We start from the raw sequence: 18,642 nt of genomic DNA on the forward strand, positions 1-18,642 counted from the left end.
TGGTGAGCTCCCAATAGATCAGCCCCACTGTCTCAGTGGGTGGGTGCACCCCTCGTGGTTCTGACTTCCTTGCTCATGGTCTCCCTCCTGCTCCTCATTGGGACCTTGGGAGCTCAGTCCGGTGCTCCAGTGTGGGTCTCTGTCTCTATGAAGGTGCTATGGTGATATGCAAGATATTCACCAGTATGGCTATAGGATAGAGTCATTTCAGGTTCCCTATCCCCAGCTGCCCAAGGAGCTAACTGGGGATATCGCCCGGGGCACCTGGGAGCCACTGTAGGTTTGAGACTCTTGCCAACCCTAAGGTGGCTCCCCATTGCAGCTTTTTTAGAGGACTTGAGTTCAGTTCCCTACACCCACATTCTGAAACTGACAACTGCCTGTAACTCTCGCTCAACCTACACATGCACAGACACAAATAAAACCAAACCAAGCAAACAAAACCACATTTGAAAATATTTTTGAAATTAGTGAAGTTGCATGGCATGTTCTTATGTTTGCCCTGTCTTCCTTTTCCTCCCCCAGTGGACTCCAGAAGGAAGACGATTGGTCACTGGAGCTTCTAGTGGAGAGTTCACCTTGTGGAATGGGCTGACTTTCAACTTTGAAACCATATTGCAGGTAACAGGAACCACCAGATGGTAGCTCCTCTAAAAACTTGAGGGCATAGTCAACTTTATTGGCCATATAAAACTTAACAATTGGACAGTTTACTGCTCTGAGTTAATAGAGGTTCCTGTCAGCTTCAGCCATATATTCTCTTAAATAAAAACTTAAAAGTGTTTTCTATTTTTACAGGCTCATGATAGCCCTGTGAGGGCCATGACTTGGTCACATAATGACATGTGGATGTTGACAGCAGATCATGGAGGATATGTGAAATATTGGCAATCCAACATGAACAACGTCAAGATGTTCCAGGCACATAAGGAGGCGATTAGAGAGGCCAGGTTTATACACAATATACCATTTTCTGTAGTCCCTATTGTCATGGTTAAATTACTCTCTAAGTGTATTCTGGGTGCAGAGATGCATGGGCTCTCTCAGATTCTGGGAAACTTTCCGCACCTTATGAACACAATATTTCTCTTTGTTTTCACACATTCACCATTTTGCTGGCACCTTTCTGAAATAGTTTTGTCCTGGTATCAGCCTTTGCAATATGTTAGAGATGTATTGTCTGCCACATTTTGCACTGGTTTTCTCTTTTTATTTATGGTTAATAATGTGTATACGTTATTCCTTTTTATTATCTACTGTGTAAGACAAGAATATTCCAAATAAAGAATTCAGTCTTTAATCATACAACTGAATAAAATCTAAAGCCTACAGAAATCACCTTCAGAATCCACACAAAAGTCAAGGAAAAAAAGAGGCTTAAGTGAAGACCTGGTTGGCTTGGTTCTGCCACGACTTCAAAAAGAAAGAAAGTATAGGACTAAAAACCTCACAGATAACTCTCTGGACGTGGCAAACATTAACGGATTAATGAATGGGTTCTTCATGCTTTGCAGCTGTAAGCAGACCTTTGTCAAAGAAGACTCTAGGACTTTTCTTCTGATTCACTGTTGATAACATGACTTACGCAAATGTATGAGGGGAGTTAAAACATTTTCAGTGAGTTGTATGTTTTTACATAACAGTGAGAAATGTATAGTAAAACTGGGGGAAAGAGTTTCAAAAAGAAGCCTGAAGAATTGCTGCAGCCTCAGAATAAAGCTAAGCATTCTTTTAAGGTTGTGCCATCTACGTGTGGGAAGAGGTTGACTTTAGAAACACCATTGGCAGTCACTTGTTTCTCCTTTCAGAATCCACAGAACCTGTTGCATATGTTTCTGCTTTATAGACTTGACCTCAGTGTCGTGCTCATCATTTTTTCACCTTTAGCCATTCAGAAGTTCAAGGGAGTTCATACAGTTCATTGAAAATCTTGATGGTTTTTCACAGCCAGGAAGAAAACTCCCTCTTGTGTAGTAGTCATTGGCTTTAAAAATATCTGGTGTATATTTTAAGTTTTCCTCCAGAGGTACAACATTCATGGGATTACTTTACACCTGGAAGAAGGTGTGTGGTTTTCACGAGCCTTTTAAATAAGCGAGAAACATGGTATATAAGGATGATGTTTAAGTATCTGAGGCAGAAACTGATGCTCATGTTTTGAGCAGTATTACTCTGTGGCTTAAATGATTATATGCAGAAATATTGTTAAGAGTAGAGTACATGTAGTTTCACTGTTAAGGCAGCTCCCCATGATTTGTTGATACAGGAAATATACTAAAAGGAGCACAGGTAATGATAGGACTAGTAATGCACTGAGAAGTTCTGAATATTGATGGAAAACTGTAAAGAAAAACCCCCTATTCTTTTGAAGTCTTTTGATGAGATGCATATGTTAGCTGACTCCATTCTCTTTAAGGGCTTCTTCACTGGATACATCCTTCTCCTGTTTATAATGCAGCAGTGTTTTTGTTTTTCCCTGTCTGAGAAGCATGGATGATCTGTTAAATGCTGACTTCTTTCCCCTGCTGTGTGTCTTCATGTAACAGTTTCTCACCCACGGATAATAAATTTGCTACATGCTCTGATGACGGCACTGTTAGAATCTGGGATTTTCTTCGTTGCCATGAGGAAAGAATTCTCCGAGGTATGTGTACTAACAGTACTGATTGAAATACTTAAATAGGGAAGGCATTTATGGTTAAGTCATCACAATACACTATATCTACTTGTATCTCCATTAAAGTATTTTTTTATACATTCACCATCTCTGTCAAAACACAGCTGTTCTCTAGTTTGCATTCATTTTTAAAATTTTAACTAATAGTAATTTCACTATCTTTGAATTCTTTCAGTTGCAAATTAAATACAAGCTCTCCCTTTTCTCCATCACTTCTTTATCTTTGTCCTTTAGGGAAGTACTCTTTATTGACGTAGACATTTCAAAATAATAGACAGTTCACATATTCATGACAGCCCTGTACAGATAAATTATCTGATAAAATATTATTAGTTATTAGTAGCTGTATGTACTTACCCCCTTTTTGAGAAAGGTTCTCATTGTGAAGCTTAAGCTGGCCTGGAACTTGCTGTGTAGCCCACACTAGCCTGGAACTTATAGTCCTTAGTCCTTGTCCAGACTCCCAATTCTGGGAGTGCAGTTGTGCTTCATTGCAACTGGCTTACTTGAAATTTGTAGATTATTTCACTTTGTATAGTGGGGCTGTTACCACCCTTTATGTGAATTCTGAGGTACTAGAATTTGGTAATTAGCTGTGTCTTATATATCCTTAGTGCAAACATTATAATAAAACCATTTGTACTTCTAAGTACTTGGTTTATTATTCACTAGGAATGTAATATTTTCAAGTGTTTAATTTCAACCTCTACTAGTTTACAAACTGACCTTTGCCTCCATGCTCTTGATTCCGGAATCCCGCAGGAGTAACATCATGGGAGATGGAAATTAAGGGTGGAGAATGGGTATCAAAGATAACATATATCAAGACATTATGATTCAGAGATTTCCCTTCATGTTACAGAGTCAGCAGTTAGTTGTCTTGTTGGAATTGTAAATTTCCTACAACTGTTAAGATACTTTAACATGCCAGATGTTGTTGTGCACACCCTTTACTCCTGTAGAGGCAGGTAATCTCTGTGAGTTCCATGTTAGTCTGGTCTACATAGGTGGTTCCACACCAGCCAGCACTGTATAGTGAAACCCTGTTTCAGAATAAAACAAACAGACAAAACGAAACTAAAAAATTAAAAGGTAAATTCCAGCGAATATCATTGAATGTATTTTCACATTGTCTTGGATCCATGTCCAGTTGTGCATCGCCACAGCTATTGTAGGATCCTGTCGGTGCCTGTCAAATTGAGGGGCATATGCACTGTGGAGATCATGACACCATGCAACTTAAGAATGACGGAGACTCATTTATGGAAGAGAACATGACCCAGAAGACTTAAATGACTTGTTAAAAAATAATAGGTTCAATGCCATAACTAGACTCTTAACCACTTGACTTTCATTCTCATTGTACACTTATGTTGGCTCTTTCCTTACTGTTCTTAGGCTTAGAAATAAAAATCCTTAGAAATAAAATTTTTTATTTAAAGTAATCCTGGGGGATTACAATGACTGACTTTATAATCTGAAATAGAGTAGAAATCTCATAGTAGACTGCTCAACAGTTTGTATTGCAACAATCTTTTGTATGTTAACTTCATTTCACTTTACACAGTAGTTCTAGAAGGGCTCTGAGAACAGCCCTGCATGTGCTTGACGGTGTCTGAAATGGAGTGTGAGAAGCAGCACTTGATAGTTTTAGATTTGAGTTAAGGTGAACCTTTTTAATACTAACTTTAGTCCAGGTGAATTTAAATAAAATGGAGCAAGTCTCGCATAATCCTTAGATTTTAGATTCCAGTTATTATTTTCTATCATTCAGTTTTCTAAATCCTGTGAAATTAAGAGCATTTCTGTTATACTTGATGGTTCGAGGTCAGATTTACAGTCATTACTGGGAGAATACAAAATTATTCATCAAAAATTAGAAGAAAGGACCTGAAGGCAGCTTCTCATGGAAAACATTGGATCCCAAAGCCAAAATTTGGACAGGATGATTGTTCCACTTCTAAAACGTCAGTTGCCCTGTAATAAGTAAGTCATAGTCTACCCATACCTACCTGGCAGACAAGCAGACATGCTCCTTTTTTCTTATATGTGTCAGGCACTCACTTTGAGAGGTTAGGTGTTTTGAAAAGTCAAGAAAACACTATTTGAAGGGAGGTGATGATCACATATATATATTCTGAGGCTTTAACACATACTTAACCTTTTCTCCATCATCCATAATAAAAATCAGACTTTTATTCAGATTTTTAGTGATAAAGTATTTGTTGCCTCATGTTTTCCTTTACTGATATCAGGTCTGATTTTTATAATATTCTTCCATTACATTGGTAATCTGCTTTTCTCCAACTTCCTTTTCTACTTGGAACATCAAAGAAAAAAAAAGCAAAAACATTTAATGCATGGCTATAATCTCAACACTTGTGAGGTGCAACACAGCCTGAACTCTGTAAGACACTTAGAAACAAAATAAAAAACATCTGTGATCTATTCTGACAGCCAATTAAATATTTAAAAATAACAGTCATTTTTTTTTCTCTGAGTTCAGCTTTAAGTACACAGTATTTTTTACAAGTCACAATACTACAAATAAAAAAGTCACAATTTTTCAGTACAAAATTTACACACACACACACACACACACACACACACACACACACACACACACGGGGGTGGGGTGGGGTTTCAAGACAGAGTTTCTCTGTGTTGCTTTGGAACCTGTCCTGGAACTAGCTATTATAAACCAGGCTGGCCTCGAACTCAAGAGAAACCTGTTTAAAATGGGCATAGAGCAAGTGTTGGGAGATTTGCTGTACAAAAGTATTGCTTGATTGATTCATAAGTTCATGAAATTGAGTTGGGAAACATTTTGTAAATATCTCTCATATACTGGAGTTTATACACTTTTGTCCTTTTTCTCAAGTAAAGAGTGCTTAAATTTTTTTTTTTTGGGGGGGGGGGTTTCGAGACAGGGTTTCTCTGTGGCTTTGGAGCCTGTCCTGGAACTAGCTATGTAGACCAGGCTGGTCTCGAACTCACAGAGATCCGCCTGCCTCTGCCTCCTGAGTGCTGGGATTAAAGGCGTGCGCCACCATCGCCCGGCTAGTGCTTAAAATTTTGTAGGCAAGATATTTTCACAAGCTTTTATCATCTTCAAAGCAGAGACCAGTGAGTAAACTTAATAATATTTGTTATAAATACTTTATTGACACAGAAGAGGGAAGAAGACCTGCGACTCTGTCTCTAAAAGCAAAACAAACCTCTTGCTGCCAAGTTAAAAAGTGCAATCATTAATAATGTTAAATTAATTTTAATGAGAAGAATTAAACTTATAAAAAGAATCTACTCCAGAAACTCACTGCACTTAAAGTTTGTTTTATCTTCTTGGTTTTAGCAATAATAACCGGCACACTGATCAGGCATAGTGTAAGTACTTAATTTAGCATCATCAGCAACCCTTTGGGATAAGAAGTGGTTAGCCCCTACTTTACAAATGAAGTTAAATAAACCTGCCAAAGATTATTCATACAGTATAAGAAGTAGGGCTAGGATTTGAAGGCAGGTTGTTTGGCTTGAGTTTTATTACTGTGTAGCCCAGGGCGCATGCTAGGCAAGTAACCCAACCACTGAGCTATATCCCTAACCTTTTATATGTAAAAGAAATGTCATCGTAGATTGTATTTCTGAGCTATGGTGATAGAATTATGAAGTAAAGATTTTGGTAGGGGAGTAGAGAGAGTGTGGGCAGAGGGAACTCCAGTTTATTTTAATAATTTCCTTAAAAACTGTCCCTGTAGGTTATAGTGTGGTTATGGGGGAGTAGGGGTTGTTTGTTTTGTTTTTTATTCTTTCAAGACAGGGTTTCTTTGTGTGGATTTGGAGCCTGTCCTGGAATTCCCTCTGTAGACTAGGCTGGCCTCAGACTCACAGAGATCCACCTGCCTCTGTCTCCTGAGTGCACCATCACTGCCCAGGGGTTACAATTATTTATGTACTACTAACTGAACCACAGAAACATTATATCACACTGATTGTTGAAACAGCAAATGAGTTACAAGGTATCTGCTAAGTTATGTAAATGTACAGAAAGGGGTACCTTGCAGTATTGTCCAGAGGAAGAGCCTTGTGTTGGGAACAAATTTGTTGGTATGTGCATGCTTAGCGTACACTGAGTCTTAGGATTATGCTCCAGTATGAAATTGAGTTTGGTAGTACACATACCTCTTATCTAGGCAGTGGGGAGAAATTCAAGCTCATCTTTGCTACGTAGCATTTGTAGACCAGTCTGGGCAAAGTGTGATTCTGTCTTTAAAAGCAAAGCTAAACCAAACCCGTTTTATTAAATTTTATTTTGCTTCGCTTTAAGAAAGGGTCTTACTACGCAGTTAAGGCTAGACTTGCGTTCACTAAGTAGCACATGCTGGCCAACAAAGAACTCATGGTGTTGTTCCCGACTCATCCTGTAAGGTGCTGGCTCTCTCTTCAGTATTATCGCTTAGTGCGAAGAAATGAACCCCATGTTCACCTCACAACATAAGAAAAAGAATAGCATTAATATTTTTTTTTTCTTTTTGGTTTTTTTCGAGACAGGTTTTCTTAGTGTAGCCTTACCTGTTTGGGAACTAGATCTGTTGACTAGAAGAGTTCTGCCTGCTTTTGCCTCTCGGCTGCTGGAATTAAAGGCATGTAATGCCCAGCAGCATTCTTGATAAGTCTTTGTGTATTTTTTCTTGATTGCTTTCAACTGTGATTTTTACTAAATAAGATAAAGCCTTCACTACAAAGATCTTTTAGTTTGGTAGGTTTTTAAACGGTGTAAAAACATGTTTACAGAGTCTTCAGGGTAAAAATGTGATCTTCATTGTGAATAATTTACTTACTGCTTATCTATAACATTTTATATAGCATCCTACAAAATTCTATCTGTTTCTTAAGAGAAAACCACAAATCCTGTTATCTTTGTAACATAGTTTGTATTCTTATCTTGGTTACTTTTCTATTACTATGGGAGAACACCTTGAGGAAGGAAACTGATAGAAGAAATTTGGGGGGGGGGGATTTACAGTGTAGAAGGTTAGAGCCCATGACCATCATTGGGGTAAGCATGGCAGCAGCATGCAGACATAGTGCTGGAGTAGTAGCTAGGAGATACAACAGGCAAGAAAGCTAATGGGAATAGTTTGAGTTTTTTGAACCATCAAAGCCTGCCCCTAGTGACTCATCTCCAGCAAGGCCACATCTTTTAATCCTTCCCAAAATTTCCAGTAGTTGTGGACTAAGGATTCAAGCATGAGCTTATGGGGGCCATTATCATCCAGACTACCACATTCCACTCTCTGGCTCTCATAGGCTTGCAAAAATGTATTTCATTCAAAAGCCAGGCGTAGTGGTACATGGCTTTAATCTCAGGATTTGTTAGGCAGAAGCAGGCTGATCTCTGTGACTTCAAACCTAATCTGTCCACATAATGAGTTTCAGAACAGCCAGAGCTATATAGTGAGGGCCTGTCTTCAAAACAAAACAAAACAAAACAAATCAAATCAGTTGATGATAACACATACCTTTAGTTCAGCACTCCAGTTAAAGTAAGCACTAGCAGGAAGCAGGAGGATCAGGAGTTTAAGGCCAGCTTAGACTTAATGAGACTCTGTCTCAAAAGCAGTCAGGGACTGAGAATATAGCACATTTGTAGAGTATTCACTTTGCATTATGGGTGTGATTCTTTCAGTACCATACACAAAAGCTAGGAGCCATTCCTACACATAGTTTTGCTTATGAGCCCCCCCCCCCCCAGGTAGTCTTTAATATGTAGTCCTGATTGGTCTTGAACTAACAGAGATCTGCCTGCCAGCACCCCAATCTTAGAGACAGGGTCCTTATGTAGCTCTGGCTATCCTGGAGCTTGTTGTGTAGACAAGGCTGGCCTTGAACTCAGATTTACCTGCCTGTGCATCCTGAGGACTGGAATTAAAGGCATGTGTCACTAAGGCAGCCTGTGGTCTCAGTTTTTTACAGCAGTAAGTTAACGAGTAATTTAAGCAGTCAGCCTTGCTGAAGGTGGTGTTGCCTGGTGCCCTTGTAGGTTTGGAGAAGGTGTTGAATCCTCTCAGTCTGTAACTGGAGTTACAGATGGTTGTGAGCTATCATGAGGATGGAATTTTGTGTCCTGAGTAGTGCAAAAAAGGATATGCCCCCCCCCCCCAAATCTGAGTCTCATAAGTCTGGCTATTCTGAAATTAATGATCTTGAAATTACAGAGCTCCCTGCCTCTGCCTCCCAAGTAATAGAGCATACATCCAGCCATTTCACTTTGCCTAGAGCTGATTTTATAGCCGTCTAGCTAGACTAGCAAGGCTTAGGGATCCTACTTTTGTATTCCCAGCACTGAAATTACAGGTGCACTTCTGCCCTCACGATGTGGGCAGTAGGGATAAAGGCTGGTCCTTAGTACTTCTGCAGTAGGCACCTAACCAACTGTGCCATTTCCTCAGTCAGCATCTAAAGATACGTAGATGATTCTGTATGGAAGTAGGATTGGGTTTACCTAGTATGGGTTTCTAGAATATTGAGGATGAAGAATGTAGAACATCATATTTGAATTTAGTTGTGGGAAGGTTTTGTGTGTAAGAGTACAGCATGGGCTGTTGTATAAACTATTTGTGTCTGTTGAAATTGTGCTACATTTTCTTACTAGCTTTCAGGGAAATTATTTTTGACAGGTGGTTGAGTTTCACACTATTTAAGCAGACTGTGTTTCTATGTAGTTTAAGAATAGGGTTGAGGTTGTAGTTTTGTCTGTTCAAGGTTTCAGGCCTAAGGATGGGGTGTGTATATGTACATACGTATGCAAGTACTTAAGCCCTTACATTTGCATCAAGACTAGAGAACACTAGGTCTTCTGTTTCAGTTCTGTCTTATTACCTTGAGACAAAGTCTCCTAGTGAACCTAGAGCTTGGGGATTTATGGCTATGCTGGCTGAGTAGCCAGCCCGAACCATTCTCCTCTCTCCATCCTTGAAGTGCTGCTGGGATCAGAGGTGACATGACCACACGTGACCTTTTACTTCTGGGTCTTCTGTCTCAGATGCTAGGGTTACAGACATGAGCTACTCTCCCTGATTTACGCTACTTCTAAATTTGTTTCCCTGCATGTGCATGTACACACGTATGTACACACACAAATTGTACCTGTTATTTTTATGTATTTGCACTAAACCCATCTAACCACTTCTGTGATAAGATGAAATTTTTCATATCTCTAGAGATTCTGTCATGCTTCTTTTCCTGTTTTAGCATGCTATGTTCCTAGCTTAGGAAAATATTTCAATTATTATTTTACTCTTCTAGTTTATTTATGGTTTCCTTTATCTCATTTTTGTTGGTTAGAGTTGGCACTGCTGTATTATAGTGGCCCTCCCACATCAGTCATCAATCAAGAAAATGCTCTCAGGATCATGCCCACAGGCTGGTCTGGTTTTTTACTGTTCTTCACTTGAGGTTTCCTCTTCTCAGGTGACTCAGTTTGTGTCAAAACTAGAGTTGTGGCAAGAACTAAACCATAGTTATAGCAAATGTTCATCTTAAAATAACACCTCCTCCCCAACAGAAGCAAATCAACAATACTAAAAATGAGGTTATGAAGAAAGAGTCCTATATAGAATTCTAACCACGCAGTCTTAACTCCCGGTGTTAGTCACAGTGTTAGACTTTAGCAACATGGGACTCTGGGGCAAGTTCTACTGATCGAAAATGATGATTAATAATAACCTTGAGTTAGTTTGTGAGTTAAATGAGTTTATGAGAGTTGTCAAACTAGTTATTACAATACAGTATTCAATATTAGTTACTGTTAGGTGATTCACAGAACTATTTTCACAGCCTCCTTGATACTGTGATAAAAGTGGTTATCTCGGAAGTGTATGGCTATCCTTTCAGAACAGGTTCCAGATTTTCTGAAGATACCAAAGTTCCCTATGCTGAAATTGTTTTTGTAAAATGGTAGTTGATAAACCTACACATATTTATATTGGAACTAGGGGTTAAAGTCAGGGCTTTGTTAACTTTAAGCATACTCTCTGTTGCTGTGTATTCGCTTAACCCTCCTGTGTTCTTTTAAGCCATCTCTAAATTACCTGTACTATATAATACGGTGTTGGTGGTAGATAAATAGTTGTTTAGGCAATAAGGACAGAAAAAGTCTACATGTTAGTACAGACCTAGTGGTTTACTCCTGATATAACAGGTCTGAGATTGGTTTAGTTTGCACGTGTGGGATGTGTGGATGCAAATGGCTGCCTTTATTATTTAGTACTAGAATTTCATGCATGTTAGCTTGTATCCTCAGCTTATTCATTCATTCATTCATTTATTTAGTTATTGGTCATTTTTGTAGTACAGGCTTTAACATCTTCATGGCCAGGAAATCATAAAATTATTGACAACTTGCATTTATTTATTCCATACCCCAGCACAACTCTCTAGACAGCTTTTCATTTCCCTCCCTCCCTCCCTCCCTCCCTCCCTCTATTTATTTATTTGAGGGGGGTTGTTTGTTTTAATAGCCTAGGTCTTACTCTGTTGACCAAGCTGTCTTCAAACTCTTGGGGATCATCTGCCTCTATGTCCTGAGTTGTAGGTTAAAGGTCTACACTACCATGTCTGGTTCTTTCCGTTTTTTGGAAGTTAAGATATTGTTCTTTTTTGTATGGTTTTTAAACAATAGGGTTTTTTTGGGGGGGGGTTTGTTTTGTTTTTAAAGCTAAGTTCATAATTGACTGTATTTTCTTTTCTTTGGGTGCAGAGATGGCTACTATTTTAATTTTTCCCTTCAACTTCTGTAGGGCTTCCTGTTTTTTGTCATTTTTATCCCCAGTACTGAGAATTTAAACCCAGTGCTTTTCAGGGTACATAGTAAATGTTTTTCTACTTAAACTTACCCAAGATAACTTTTTTGTTTTAATTCAATGTATTGAACATGCACATATGAATAGAGTAGTTTCAGAATGTCTGTCTTTTAGGTTTTATATTTTTACATATGTTTGTCAATGCATCATGTGTGTTCTTGGTGCTCATGGAGGTCAGAAGAGGATGTCCGGTCCCCTGGAACTGGAGTTACAGATAATTGTGAACTGCCATGTGGATGCCTGGAATCAAACATGGGCCCTCTGAAAGTAACAAGTACTCTTAACTGCTGAACCATCTTTCCAGCCCTAAAATGTATATCTGACAGACAGGATCCATGCTTAAGTAGTAGGCTTCTTTTATGTTCCAGAAGCTGACTATTTTCAATTTTTTGTTTGTTTGTTTGTTTATGGCTAAGTTTACATTTTCAGTTTTTTTACTTTCTTGTCTGGGTGTGACTGATAGCAAAAATAACATTGATTTGCAGAGTAGATTTTGCAACTTAAAAATGACTTTCAGAAGCTGGGTGGTTGGTGGAGCATACCTTTAATTCCAGCATTCAGGAGGCAGAGGCAGGCAGATCTCTGAATTTGAGGCCAGCTTGGTCTACAGAGCAAATTCTAGGACAGGCCCCAAAGCTACGGAGAAACCTTTGTCTTGAAAAGCCAAAAGAAAAAAAATGTCCTTCAAGTTTTTACTGAATGACAAGCACTTAGTTTGCTTTTTCTGCCACTGGACTCAATTCTGAGCAACAGTAGCAACAGCAGCATCTTCTGTGAAAGAGCAAAGATGACGGTGAGATGGAGATGCAGCTCAGCTAACAGAATGCTGTACTGCATGCAGGAAGCCCCGGTCTTGGGAGCTTTTGCCCTGTCAGCTTTGGCTGCATAGGGAGTTGGAGGCAATCCTTGGCTTTATAAGACCCTGGGCTGGGGCGGGCAGTGGTGGCGCACGCCTGTAATCCCAGCACTTGGGAGGCAGAGACAGGCGGATCTCTGGGAGTTCGAGGACAGCCTGTTCTACCAAGGGAGTTCCAGGACAGGCTCCAAAGCTACAGAGAAACCCTGTCTCGAAAAACCAAAAAAAAAAAGACCCTGGCTGGGAAGAGGGTTGTGGGTCTCAACTTGGCATTATTTTCTTCTGAGAGCAAACTTACTAATTGACTAGGTAGGTATATGAGTAGTTAAGACAGCAGTTGTACTTTGTACTTTGACAGTTTTCAGTATGATTGTCAGTGATGTTTTGTATTACATCTGAGCCACTTAGTACTTATTTATATGGCCTTGACATGAAAATATAGTATGCCAGAGTCTTCCAGAGTTCCACTTTCAGTGAATCAGAAAATTCTTGACCTCTGTGAAAGACAACTCCCATGGGAGTTGATTCTTTCCTACTTAGTCTATGTGTCTTAGAAATGAATTCAGTTTGTCAGGCTTGGGGGCAAGTGTCATTTTTTTCCCCTGAGCCATTTTTTCCCCTGGAGCAAGGGTGTTAAGGCAAGCAAGATTTCTTTGTGTAGTCATTGCTGTCCTGGAGCTCACTATGTAGACCATGCTGGCCTCAGACTCAGATCCACCTCTGCTTTCCAAATGCTAGGATAAAGGAATCAGCCTCTACCAACCACCAGACTCACTGACATGCCCCCCCCCCTTTTATGTATGTACTTTTTATTAGTTTAAATCTGGGAGGGGTACAGCATCACACAGATTTTGTATCAAGTGACGTTTGTAGGAAGGTTGCTTCGGAATTCAGAATGAAGCTTGTTACTGTTTGCATGGGCCCTAGCTACACCTTTTCCCAGATATCATCCTGGTTTTGTTTGGTTTGCCACCACAAGAGTTGCAATTTTTTTTTGCTTTATACATATAAACATATCTCTTGCTCAAGTAGAAATCAGTTTTATCATAGGCATAAACACCTTCAATTTTAAGAAGAGCTCTGTGCTCTCTTTGGTTCCAGAGACCTTGCTTATAGTCAGCAAAAATGGCCTTGCACTATAGCCTTCCAGACATACTTGCCTTTTAGATGTCCTGTTCCCAGCAGGTCTCCACAGGCACTAGAGTCTTGGAATATAGCCCAGGAGCCAGAGTGCTTGGCCTAGCATATACTAAGCATTGGGTTCAATCGTGAGTACGGTGTACACCAGACATCGTAGTGTATGCATTGAATCCTAGTGCTCAGGAGGTTGAAGCAGGAAAATCAAAGTTCAAGGTCTTATAAGCTACAAAGTAAATTTGGCTACATGGGATCTTGAGTCAGAATTCAAATAAACCAGAAAAATAAATAACTGAGTTTTCCAACATAGTCTCTCTTAAAATGTTACTTCTTTATTTTTGTGTGAGCCTGAGTATATGTATACCCATGTGTGACGGAGGATGGAAGAGGGTGTCATATCTTCTGGAACTGGAATTACAAGCTCTCTTAGTTACATTTCTATTGCTGTGATGAGATGTCATGACCAAGCCAACTTATCAAAGAAAACATTTGTTTAGTTGGGAGCTTGTGAGTCCATGAGCTACCATGGTAGAAGAGAAGCATGACAGCAGGCAGGCAGGGAAGCATGACACTAGAGTAGTAGCTGAGAGCTATATCTTATTGGCTGGTTGGAGTAGAGGGTGTGTATATGGGGGGCATGGTGGAACTGGGCCTGGCCTGGGCTTTTAAAACCTCAAAGCCCATCTCCAACAAACCTAGCCTTCCCACTTCCAACAATTTCTTTGGTTAGCCTTGCTATCCTGTCGACAAGGCTGGACTTGAACTCAGAGAGCTACCTACCTCTGCCTCTCAAGTGTTGGGATTGAAGGCCACACCTCTAATCCTTTCCAACGCCCTTCCACCAACTGTGGACCAAACATTCAGATCAGAACCTATGGGAGCCATTTCTCATCCCAACTTACTACCCAGGCAATTGTGAGCTGCCCTGTGGGTGCCGGGAGTAAAACCTGGCTCTTCTGGAAGAGCAGCATGTACTTCTAACTGTATGATAGGAGACTTTCTATATGATTAGGTAATTTTTGTGTTAATAAAAAAATAATTTTAAGCCAGGAGAAGGTGGTGTACACCTTTAATCCCAGCAGAGATGGGTGGATCTCTGTGTGTTATAGGCCAGCCTGGTCTACTGAGTGAGTTCCAGGACAGCCATGGCTATACAGTGAAACTCTGTCTCAAAACAAAACAATAAAAAAAAGTGGTAATTCCTTCCCCCCTTTATACTTTCTTATTTCTATTTGTGTGCTTTGGTGTTTTTCCTGCAATGTATGTCTGTTAGAGGATGTTACAGACAGTGAGTTATAGACTCCCATGCGAGTGCTGGAAGAGCAGTCAGTGCTCTAAACCGCTGAGCTACCTCTCCAGCCCACAAAAGTGGTAATTTATAACCACGATTTGTATTGATCATTCCTATAAATCTGGTGATACCTTTAAAACATGGAAGGTTTTGAAAGAACGTTTGTCATTTAGTAAACTCCAAGATTGGTCTCTTCCATATTTTTTTGATAAACCAAGGATATTCTTTGTGTGTGTTTTCTTCTTGTTTTTGGACTTTTGTGACAGGGTCATGATGTAGCCCTGACTTTCTTGGAGCTCACTGTATGGACCAGGCTGGCTTCAAACTCAGAGATCCCTCTTGCCTCTCCCTCCAGAGTGCAAGGATTAAAGGCATGTGCCACCTTACCCAGCTGAGGATACTCTCTTCAATACTGAATTCTTTATGTAAGCATTTGTGGGTGTGTGTATGTACATGTTCTCATGTGTATGTTTGGAGGCTGGAAGTCATCCTTGGGTATTGTTCCTCAGTAGCATTTTGTTGTTGTTGAGACAGGGTCTCTCATCGAGGCTTAGGGATTGTAATAGGCTAGACTGGTCCACCAGCAAACCTCCACAGTACTAGGCTTACAAGAATATGTCAAGGGGCTGGAGAGATGGCTCAGAGGGTAAGAGCACTGGCTGCTCTTTCAGAGGTCCTGAGTTCGATTCCCAGCAACCACATGGTGGCTCACAGCCATCTGTAATGAGACCTGGTGCATTCCTTGCCAGCAGTACATTGTATGCTTAATAAATAAAAAAAAAGAATATTTCAAAAATGAATAAATAAAAATTTTAAGAATGTGTATAAACGTTTGCCTGCATGTAGTTTTGTGTGCCATGCGCTTTCCTGGTTCATGACCAGGTCATGTGACTGGGATTACAGACAGTTGCCATGTGGTTACTGGGACTTGAATTAGGCACCTCAGAAAGAACAGCCAGTGCCTTTAACAGCTGAGCCATCTTTCCAGCCTTCCAATATATTCTACTCCACCTCCCATCCTAGCCCTCTGGATTCTGCGGTGAACTTAGGTCCTCAGAATTGTATGGTTGACCTACACTGACTGAGCCATCTCTCCAGCCCTACAAGCACCCCTCCCCGACCATGGGTTCTGAGGTGAACTTGGGTCTTCTTGCTGTTTAGCTAGCAAAGGCTTCCCAGTGCCTTACATCTCAACTCTCTTATAATTAAGTAAAATTTGAGTAAATTTTAAATCCAGAAAAGTTGTTTGTTGATAAGGCTTGATCAATATTTATTAAAAATTGAGAACACATCTGGTTAGTGTCATCTGTAGCACAATGGAAAAAGCAAGACACATTTCTTTGAGAAACAACAGAAAATTGGGCATGGTAGCACACACTTAATCCCAGCACTCAGGAGCAGAAGCATGTGGATCTGTGTTCCAGGCCAACCAAGGTATCTCCCCAACCTCCACCCCTCTGGTTTTACTATGCAGAAGGATAGTAAAATTTATATGGAACAAACTTAAGAATATAAAACTTTAGTTTAGGCCAGCCTGAAATTTGTAAAGTAACTTTAGCCTTGAACTCACGAACTTTCTGCTTCTGTTTTTTTTTTTTTTTTTTTTTTTTTTTTGGTTGTTTCTGTAACTTTGGAGCCTGTCCTGAAGTTGTAGACCAGGCTGACCTCAAATTCACAGAGATCCAGCCTCCTGCCTTTGCCTCCTGACTGTTGAAATTAAAGGCGGGCACCACCACCGCCCGGCATCTGCTTCTGCCTTTCTTGTCTGTGACTACAGTTAATTGAGTCACCATGCCTGATGGTATTAAAACTTTCAGAACAACATTTTTTCACACAAAAAGATTAGTTGAAGTTAGGTTTTATAGTGCTGGAGGAACAATCCAGAACCTTGCACATGATAGATAAATGTACCACTGAATTATGCCTGCAGTCCATTTTAGGTGTAGGGGTGTGTGTATGTGTGAGTGGATTTGTATTGTCGTCTGTGTGGCAGTGCGTTCTTTTAATCTCTGTACTTGTGAGGCTGATGCTAGATCCTGTTTCAAAAAAAGAAATCAGACAAAAACTCTAGTTTATATCCTTTCAATAACAGATGAAAGCAAATTTGCTCCTATTCTGTTTCTTTGGAACAGGAGGATAAGGTATGGAAAACAAACCTTTTCTGTAAGGTATGAGAAAAAATAAAGTAATTAAATAAAGAGGAATAAACTATACAGCAACAGAGCTGACAAGATGGCTCAACAGGTAAATGTTTTTGCCAAACTTGATGTCAACCTTAGTTTGATTTTCAAGATCCAGATGATGAAGAAACAAACTCCCGAAATTGTCCTCTGACTTCCTTGTATATTTAATTGTACGTGTGTGCCCTTTTCCCAAATAAATAAATGTCATTAAAGATGTTAACAGAAAAACAAACAAAAAATGTAATTGCTGTTTTTAGTGGTTGGGCTTCTTACTTCTGGCAGCTCCAGAATTTTAGGTCCTTGATTTCTGTTATGGGAATCTTGGCTCTTTTTTTGGATCATGTGTTGTATAGGTTTGTAGAGTGTGTTCATGCATACATGTACACTTTTGTGGGCATATTCTTGTGTGCAAGTGCACATGCAAAGAAGGCCTGAGGTTCCTGTCAGTAGCCTTTCTTGATGTCTCTGCTTCATTCATTGAGGTAGGGTCTTGGTTGAATACAGAGCTTGTCTGGTTTGCTGTTCTGGCCTGCCAGTCTAGCTTTCCCTGGTGAGCCCCCATCTCTGCCTTCTAAGCTCTGGAATTCCAGGCGGGCCACTACACTCCCTTGGCATCTATGTGGGTTCTGCAGATGGCTGACACTTTGATGCTTATGTAGCAGTTATTTTAACCACCGAATCATCTCCTGAGCTCTTAGCTCTTTCTTTGTCCAGCTATGGCCAACAACCCTGACTTTGCTAGTAGGGTAGTCTTCTCAGTGTGTGTCTCTCCATCTAAGTCATGGCTAGTAGTACTTTGATCACCAGGTTGTTCTGAAGGTCACAGACATTCACAGAAAGCACTGCACACAGTGTAGGGCAAAGCACATGTGTGTTGCTTTTGTCAAATATACCAATGGAAGATACTAAAAGACATAGCATGTGTAGAAAGAACATACATTTTAGCTGATTTAAGAGGAGGTTGGAATTGATTAGGAGGCAATAAAAGATTTGTTTAGGGAAAAAGATTGAGTTGAGAGTTAGGATAGCATGTGATTATACTACTATTTTTAGTAGTGATTCTCACATTTAGATGTATCATAGATAATGCTAACTGTATGTAAGCCACATGCACATAACTATAACATGACATTTTTATGTTTTTGTTTTGTTTTTTGAGAAATGGCTGATGATAGAGTCTTGGCTAGAGATCTGTCTGCCTCTCTCTCAAGTGTTGTGACTAAAGATAGGTGCCATCATTCAAGGCTTTTAAAAACCTTTCTTCTTTGTTTTTGTTTTTCAAGACAAGAGTTTCCTTGTGTAGACCTATCTGTCCTGAAACTAGCTCTGTAGACTAGCCTGGCCTCGAATTCACAGAGATCTGCCTGTCTCTGCTTCCTGAGTGCTGGGTGAAAAGACGTGCACCACCACCTCCTAGCTCTTTAAAAACCTTTCTTTTATGTTAATCCTCATCATACCTTTGCCCTCTTGTCAGAATTATGGGCTTACTTAAGGGAATTCACTTCCTATGTATTCCATCTCTAAGTTTATTTTTACTGTGTTTATCTACTTGAGTTTGTTTGTCTGGGAGACAGTGTAACAATGTAGTTCAGGCTAGCTTTGTGTTGGTGGTTCCCCTGCCTCATTATGGGTGTGTA

General features: G+C 39.9%; 1 protein-coding gene and 1 pseudogene across 2 annotated transcripts in view; one reads left to right on the forward strand and one right to left on the reverse strand.

Annotated features, from left to right (window-relative positions):
- Nucleotides 1-18,642, forward strand: part of Wdr33 (WD repeat domain 33) — a 114,987-nt gene that overhangs the window by 39,712 nt on the left and 56,633 nt on the right. The window contains exons 5-8 of one of the 2 annotated variants that reach the window (XM_026783593.1): nucleotides 526-621; nucleotides 799-950; nucleotides 2,547-2,644; nucleotides 11,653-11,879. In XM_026783593.1, coding sequence (XP_026639394.1) covers nucleotides 526-621; nucleotides 799-950; nucleotides 2,547-2,644; nucleotides 11,653-11,756 — 450 coding nt within the window. In that variant the 3' untranslated portion in view covers nucleotides 11,757-11,879. Of the gene's footprint in view, nucleotides 1-525; nucleotides 622-798; nucleotides 951-2,546; nucleotides 2,645-11,652; nucleotides 11,880-18,642 lie in introns of those variants that run through there. The other variant, XM_005355859.2, reaches the window with a different exon arrangement.
- On the reverse strand, nucleotides 12,629-13,944 carry LOC113457099 (annotated as a pseudogene).

Source organism: Microtus ochrogaster, chromosome 18, assembly GCF_000317375.1.
Source record: "Microtus ochrogaster isolate Prairie Vole_2 chromosome 18, MicOch1.0, whole genome shotgun sequence".
Lineage (NCBI taxonomy): Eukaryota > Metazoa > Chordata > Mammalia > Rodentia > Cricetidae > Microtus > Microtus ochrogaster.